Source organism: Coregonus clupeaformis, chromosome 26 (assembly GCF_020615455.1).
Source record: "Coregonus clupeaformis isolate EN_2021a chromosome 26, ASM2061545v1, whole genome shotgun sequence".
Lineage (NCBI taxonomy): Eukaryota > Metazoa > Chordata > Actinopteri > Salmoniformes > Salmonidae > Coregonus > Coregonus clupeaformis.
Genome location: NC_059217.1, coordinates 49,307,131 through 49,315,913, shown reverse-complemented (window position 1 = coordinate 49,315,913; position 8,783 = coordinate 49,307,131). Strand labels below are relative to the sequence as shown.

The following is an 8,783-nucleotide window of genomic DNA, read 5'->3' as shown; positions in this document are numbered from 1 at the left end:
TTCATCATCTGTCCTGAGGTAGGGTATTTCCATAGAGAAGGTGCTTTGCATTGGCAGCTCATGCTTCAGTGCTCTGGGAGTGTTTATAGCCCTGGGAGTTTCAGACTGCAGGACTGAGAGCGCTCCTTCAACACAACAGAAACCACGACAACCATGACTCTGATCACCATCTTCATCTGGACACTGGTCTGCTGCTGCCTCAAAGGTCTGTTGTTTTCTAACTCTTACAATGGAAAAAGGACATATTGTTGAGTACGTAATAAATGTCCCTGCATAAAATATGATGAAATATAAATGATCTCTTATTTTTACTCGTTGATCAATTTATATGTTTCCTCTTCAGGATCCAGAGGTCAGGTGACTGTGACTCAGCCTCCTGTAGTGACATTTTCTCCAGGAGACCCCGTCACTCTGACCTGTAAAACCAACCCTAAAGTGTACAGAGACAGTGATGGAGATTATGCGTTCTGGTATCAACAGAGACCTGGAGAAGCTCCCAAACTCCTGATAAAATATGCAAAGAAACTGCTAGATGGGATTCCTGCTAGATTCAGTGGCAGTGGGTCTGAGAGTGACTTCACTCTGACCATCAGTGGAGTCCAGGCTGAAGATGCAGCAGTTTACTACTGTCAGAGTTTCCACATTCTCAATAGTGAAGCTGTGTTCACACAGTGATTTAGAGCCGTACAAAAACCTTGTGTACAAAATGACACACATCACTGGTCCACTGAACACAGAACTAAGGGTCTTGTTATATGACATCACCAAGTATAACCACTTTACTAACTCACAGAAATAATGGTTACAAACTAGTTTCATAACCCTCCCTACCTCCCATGGCTACAAATATCCTCCTTATCAGAAAGATACAGGTGAAATAGTCTCATTGAGGGATGAATAATCCATTTCATGTCCACATAAAATCATGTGTGAAGCGTAAATGTTGGTGTGCCTCCATGCTTGGTAGATCAACCAGACACACACAGCTGGCCAACACTTCTGTGGAGCAGTATAGTATGTGTGTATTTCCAGCGTGTGTTTGACAGAGGGAGAGTCCTGTAAAACAGAAACTTAGATTTGAATGGCTCCTCTCCCAGAATAGAGCAGTACACTCCCCAGATGTTAACCCATCCTTAACACCACACCAGAACTAGACCAGAGGAGGTTGGCCAGTGGACATCCGACAGACTGGCAGAGGGTAAAAGTTCAACATCATAAGTCTGACTTCAGTTACAGGTCATTTTATAGGTCACTGCACTAATCTTGTGTGGTGTCGACAGGAAGAGGTTGGCCACCGGACGTCAGCCAGACTGGTAGAGGTCAAAAATAAGAAGGTCAGAGGTCAGTTCCCCAGGGAAGAGAGTCAGTCCAACCCCAACATGCCACCAGACTGCCTGTCACTTTATTGTAGTCAGCTTTTAGTTATCTTGACAAAGAGACTAGATGAAGAGAGCACCATTATCTAAGGTCAGATTTTACATCCCTGGTGCCCACTAGAATGGCATGAGGAAGTATTAGATAACTAGTGATGTTCATCTGAAGATTCATCAGGAATCAGCACTGAGACAGATTCATCATCAATTCATCAGGAATCAACACAGACAGATGGAAGTCCTTCATCCCAGTCTAGAATACCTCCAGGGTCACTGACAGGTCAGCCAGAGGCAGAGGTCAACAGTTCCAAAGTCACACGCTCAGACAAACACACAACCTCCTAATGCCTCCACCAGGACCTGTCCTGTACCGCACTGCAGCATCTCCCAGACCTAATCCTGAGTAAACTAGACTGGACATCAGTCAGAGGATAACAGGAACCTCCAGCTGATATGTCTGACCTAGCAAGGTCATCAAATCAAATCCAGCTTTATTTATGCAGATTATTTCAGACATGGAATGCAACACAATGTGCTTCACAGGAAAAACAAATAGAAACAATGAGAATAAAAACTGAAATATTTAAATATTTACTACACAACAAACATAAGAATAACAATTAAAAAGGAACAATTAAAAAGCACCCTGCGGAAAAGCAACACTAAAAAGGGGTGTTTTAAGATCTCCTTTAAATATGTCCATAGTTTCGGCCCCCCTCAGGTTCTCTGGCAGGCTATTCCAGAGGCTGGCTGCATAGTAACTAAAAGCTGCCTCTCCGTGCCTCTTGGTCCTAGGCTTTGGGATAGTGTGTGTGTGTGTCATAGACCAGATATGAAAGGTTGCACCTTGCCTCCATGCTACTAAGTGAAGGGCATTACAGCACATTACCATTCCTTACATCAGTAGAGGGTTTGAACAGGCTCCTGCAGTGGAGAGGAAATGGAGTTACTGATAATCTGCTTTTCTAGGAATCAAGGAAGAGGTCACAATGAATCACTTGTCTCCTGACCCCCACCATGTGTATGTCAGGGCAAGGAGGTACAGGAGGGTCAAGATGTTTGTCTGTGTGCCTGTGTGTGTGTGTGTGTGTGTGTGTGTGTGTGTGTGTGTGTGTGTGTGTGTGTGTGTGTGTGTGTGTGTGTGTGTGTGTGTGTGTGTGTGTGTGTGTGTGTGTGTGCACGTGTCCTGTATGTGCATAAGTGTGTGTGTGTGTGTGTGACACTAACTGTAGATGTAGAAACCCAGGAGTTGACCCAGGCAGGCTAATGGATTAGTAGCTGCTGGATCTGATGTGTTTACTCACCAGGTGTCCTTCATGTCAAGGCTGCCGCTCGCAGGAAGTGCCTTAGTCAGAGGTGAAGTGATATCCTCTTTGCGCTTGTTTCTGACTGACAGAGTCCTGGCGGTAAGCAGAACACCCACCTGTTGGATCGTGCCACGCCCACTAATGACTCTTAGTTATTTCCTGTTCACCTGTTACGTGTTTATATTCTGCTTCCAAAGACATACAGAACACCTGTCTGGAACAACGCTATGAAAATGGAAACTATAAAGATCATGTAACTTAGCGTCTGCTACATTTTAATTTTTTTATTTCACCTTTATTTAACCAGGTAAGCCAGTTGAGAACAAGTTCTCATTTACAACTGTGACCTGGCCAAGATAAAGCAAAGCAGTGCGATAAAAACAACAACACAGAGTTAGATATGGGGTAAAACAAATTATAAAGTCAAAAATACAACAGAAAATATATATACAGTGTGTGCAAATGTAGCAAGTTATGGAGGTAAGGCAATAAATAGGCCATAGTGCAAAATAATTACAATTAGTATTAACACTGGAATGATAGATGTGCAAGAGATGATGTGCAAATAGAGATACTGGGGTGCAAATGAGCAAAATAAATAACAATATGGGGATGAGGTAGTTGGGTGGGCTAAATGACTAAAATGTCAAACATAATGAAATAATGGGATACTCAGTAACCTTGAGATACTCAGGCTGCTAAACCTGGATACAAGGAGAACTTCCCAGCGTCACATTTTCCACCCTGTGGCATCATCTCATGCCATGTTGAATCTTTCCACTGCCAATGGTTCTCCTAATCTTTTTACTGATGGTGTGTGTCTAAGAGGTCAGTGTGTGCATGCATGTGTGTGTATGTGTGTGTATGTGTGTGTATGTGTGTGTATCTGTGTGTATGTGTGTGTATGTGTGTGTCCTAGCGGTCATCCTTCATCATGTCTATTGTCCAGGGAAGGATTAGGTGATTGAATTGGTGTTAGTGGCCATTGTCTGATCGACAGTTCACGTGGAATGGACATGGCATGTCTCTACACGCAGGCAGTACACACGGATAGAACTTGGGATGGACATGACATAAACATGGGAAAACACATCGTATAGACAGACATTTGACAAACGTGAGATAGCCAGGATATGGGATTGACATGACATTAAAAGTCAGGCAGCGATGTCAGAGGAAGGCCCTAAAAATTGTCAAAAACTCCAGCCACCCTAGTCATAGACTGTTCTCTCTGCTACCGCATGGCAAGCGGTACCGGAGCGCCAAGTCTAGGTCCAAGAGCTTCTACCCCAAAGCCATAAGACTCCTGAACATCTAATGAAATGGCTACCCAGACTATTTGCAACCCCCCCCACACCCTTCTTTTACGCTGCTGCTACTCTCTGTTTATTATCTACAGTGAAGGAAAAAAGTATTTGATCCCCTGCTGATTTTGTATGTTTGCCCACTGACAAAGAAATGATCAGTCTATCATTTTAATGGTAGGTTTATTTGAACAGTGAGAGACAGAATAACAACAAGAAAATCCAGAAAAACGTGTTATAAATTGATGTTATATTAAATGTTATAAATTGATTTGCATTTTAATGAGGGAAATAAGTGTTTGACCCCCTCTCAATCAGAAAGATTTCTGGCTCCCAGGTGTCTTTTATACAGGTAACGAGCTGAGATTAGGAGCACACTCTTAAAGGGAGTGCTCCTAATCTCAGTTTGTTACCTGTATAAAAGACACCTGTCCACAGAAGCAATCAATCAATCAGATTCCAAACTCTCCACCATGGCCAAGACCAAAGAGCTCTCCAAGGATGTCAGGGACAAGATTGTAGACCTACACAAGGCTGGAATGGGCTACAAGACCATCGCCAAGCAGCTTGGTGAGAAGGTGACAACAGTTGGTGCGATTATTCGCAAATGGAAGAAACACTCAGCCCAGAACTACATGGGGGGATCTTGTCAATGATCTCAAGGCAGCTGGGACCATAGTCACCAAGAAAACAATTGGTAGCACACTACGCCGTGAAGGTCTGAAATCCTGCAGCGCCCGCAAGGTCCCCCTGCTCAAGAAAGCACATATACAGGCCCGTCTGAAGTTTGCCAATGAACATCTGAATGATTCAGAGGAGAACTGGGTGAAAGTGTTGTGGCGAGATGAGACCAAAATGGAGCTCTTTGGCATCAACTCAACTCGCCGTGTTTGGAGGAGGAGGAATGCTGCCTATGACCCCAAGAACACCATCCCCACCGTCAAACATGGAGGTGGAAACATTATGCTTTGGGGGTGTTTTTCTGCTAAGGGGACAGGACAACTTCACCGCATCAAAGGGACAATGGACGGGGCCATGTACCATCAAATCTTGGGTGAGAACCTCCTTCCCTCAGCCAGGGCATTGAAAATGGGTCGTGGATGGGTATTCCAGCATGACAATGACCCAAAACACACGGCCAAGGCAACAAAGGAGTGGCTCAAGAAGAAGCACATTAAGGTCCTGGAGTGGCCTAGCCAGTCTCCAGACCTTAATCCCATAGAAAATCTGTGGAGGGAGCTGATGGTTCGAGTTGCCAAACGTCAGCCTCGAAACCTTAATGACTTGGAGAAGATCTGCAAAGAGGAGTGGGACAAAATCCCTCCTGAGATGTGTGCAAACCTGGTGGCCAACTACAAGAAACGTCTGACCTCTGTGATTGCCAACAAGGGTTTTGCTACCAAGTACTAAGTCATGTTTTGCAGAGGGGTCAAATACTTATTCCCTCATTAAAATGCAAATCAATTTATAACATTTTTGACATCCGTTTTCCTGGATTTTTTTGTTGTTATTCTGTCTCTCACTGTTGAAATAAACATACCATTAAAATTATAGACTGATCATTTCTTTGTCAGTGGGCAAACGTACAAAATCAGCAGGGGATCTAATACTTTTTTCCCTCACTGTATGTATAGTCACTTTAATACCTACCTACATGCACATATTACCTCAATTACCTTGACTAACCGGTGCCCCCGCACATTGACTCGGTACCGGTACCCCCTGTATATAGCCTCGCTATTGTTATTTTACTGCTGCTCTTTAATTATTTGTTACTTTTATTTCTTATTTTTTAGGTATTCTTTCTTAAAACTACATTGTTGGTTAAGACCTTGTAAGTAAGCATTTCACTGTAAGGTCAACACCTGTTGTATTCGGCGCATGTGACAAATACAATTTGATTTAATTTGATTTGAGCTACATTATGGGACACTCAGATAAGGCTTCACCACCTAAAGCATTTTTATTGTCATGTGACCCTCTAGATGAGCAAAACAATGTCTCTGACTCAGGAAAATGTCCTGGTTCTAAACCACTGTCTGTAAAGGAAACACTAGGCAGTCATCAAGGTCCTTGGAGAGTATGTGTTAACAGATACCTAGGAACTTTTAAAGCTGCACCATCGAGAGCATCCTGACTGGTTGTATCACCGTCTGGTATGGCAACTGCACCGCCCTCGACCGGAAGGCCCTATAGAGGGTGGTGCGGATGCCCCTGCGCATCACTGGGGGTGACCTCAGCCATCCAGGACCTACATGGCAAGTTGTGTCTGAGAAAGGCCTGATAAATTGCAGAGACATGGACTGTTCTCCACGCTCCAGTCCGGCAGGCAGTACCAGTGCATCAAGGCTCAGACAAACTCCTAAACAGCTTCTTTCCCCTGGCCATAAATGTCTAACAACTACTGCTGCTCCCCCTCACACTCAAATGATTATTGATTTTATTTATTACTACCAGTACTTTTTATTTATTTAACTAGGCAAGTCAGTTAAGAACAAATTCTTATTTACAATGACGGCCTACCCCGGCCAAACCCAAACGACGCTTGGCCAATTGTGCGCCGCCCTATGGGACCCCCAATCACGGCCTGTAGTACATTTACATTTTAGTCATTTAGCAGACGCTCTTATCCAGAGCGACTTACAGTTAGTGAATACATTTTTTTTTTTTTATACTGGCCCCCCGTGGGAATCGAACCCACAACCCTGGCGTTGCAAACGCCATGCTCTATCAACTGAGCTACATCCCTGCCGGCCATTCCCTCCCCTACCCTGGACGACGCTGGGCCAATTGTGCGCCGTCCATGAGTCTCCCGGTCGCGGCCGGCTGCGACAGAGCCTGGATTCGAACCAGGATCTCTAGTGGCACAGTTAGCACTGCAAAGCAGTGCCTTAGACCACTGCGCCACTCAGGAGGTTGTAGTGACGCCTCAAGCACTGAGATGCAGTGCCTTAGACCGCTGCGCCACTCGGGAGCCCCGAGTACACTGCTATTAATTGATTATTGATTGCCATTACCAGGATCTCTAGTGGCACAGTTAGCACTGCAAAGCAGTGCCTTAGACCACTGCGCCACTCAGGAGGCTGTAGTGACGCCTCAAGCACTGAGATGCAGTGCCTTAGACCGCTGCGCCACTCGGGAGCCCCGAGTACACTGCTATTAATTGATTATTGATTGCCATTACCATTACCATTTATTTATTTATCCTGCTACTGGTCAATATTACTCCTGTTCATTTGTATATATTACCACTAGTATATTACCATCAGTATCCCTGCACATTGTAAATGTGGTACTGGCACTGACCCTGTATATAGCTTCCTCTCTGTGGTACTGGCACTGACCCTGTATATAGCTTCCTCTCTGTGGTACTGAACACTGACCCTGTATATAACTTCCTCTCTGTGGTACTGGTACTGACCCTGTATATAGCTTCCTCTCTGTGGTACTGACACTGACCCTGTATATAGCTTCCTCTCTGTGGTACTGGCACTGACCCTGTATATAGCTTCCTCTCTGTGGTACTGGCACTGACCCTGTATATAGCTTCCTCTCTGTGGTACTGACACTGACCCTGTATATAGCTTCCTCTCTGTGGTACTGAACACTGACCCTGTATATAGCTTCCTCTCTGTGGTACTGGTACTGACCCTGTATATAGCTTCCTCTCTGTGGTACTGACACTGACCCTGTATATAGCTTCCTCTCTGTGGTACTGAACACTGACCCTGTATATAGCTTCCTCTCTGTGGTACTGGCACTGACCCTGTATATAGCTTCCTCTCTGTGGTACTGAACACTGACCCTGTATATAGCTTCCTCTCTGTGGTACTGGCACTGACCCTGTATATAGCTTCCTCTCTGTGGTACTGGCAGTGACCCTGTATATAGCTTCCTCTCTGTGGTACTGACACTGACCCTGTATATAGCTTCCTCTCTGTGGTACTGACACTGACCCTGTTTATAGCTTCCTCTCTGTGGTACTGGCAGTGACCCTGTATATAGCTTCCTCTCTGTGGTACTGGTACTGACCCTGTATATAGCTTCCTCTCTGTGGTACTGGCACTGACCCTGTATATAGCTTCCTCTCTGTGGTACTGGTACTGACCCTGTATATAGCTTCCTCTCTGTGGTACTGGTATTGACCCTGTATATAGCTTCCTCTCTGTGGTACTGGTATTGACCCTGTATATAGCTTCCTCTCTGTGGTACTGGTATTGACCCTGTATATAGCTTCCTCTCTGTGGTACTGGTACTGACCCTGTATATAGCTTCCTCTCTGTTGTACTGGCACTGACCCTGTATATAGCTTCCTCTCTGTTGTACTGGCACTGACCCTGTATATAGCTTCCTCTCTGTGGTACTGAACACTGACCCTGTATATAGCTTCCTCTCTGTGGTACTGGCACTGACCCTGTATATAGCTTCCTCTCTGTGGTACTGGTACTGACCCTGTATATAGCTTCCTCTCTGTGGTACTGGCACTGACCCTGTATATAGCTTCCTCTCTGTGGTACTGACACTGACCCTGTATATAGCTTCCTCTCTGTGGTACTGGCACTGACCCTGTATATAGCTTCCTCTCTGTGGTACTGGCACTGACCCTGTATATAGCTTCCTCTCTGTGGTACTGGTACTGACCCTGTATATAGCTTCCTCTCTGTGGTACTGGCACTGACCCTGTATATAGCTTCCTCTCTGTGGTACTGGCACTGACCCTGTATATAGCTTCCTCTCTGTGGTACTGGCACTGACCCTGTATATAGCTTCCTCTCTGTTGTACTGGCACTGACCCTGTA

At 45.1% G+C, this 8,783-nt stretch overlaps 1 gene segment (V, D, J or C); it reads left to right on the top strand.

Annotated features, from left to right (window-relative positions):
• Window positions 1-96: 96 nt before the first annotated feature.
• On the top strand, window positions 97-941 carry LOC121587232. The segment is given in 2 exon segments: window positions 97-205; window positions 344-941. Coding segments are annotated over 2 exon segments (384 nt in total).
• Window positions 942-8,783: the final 7,842 nt, after the last annotated feature.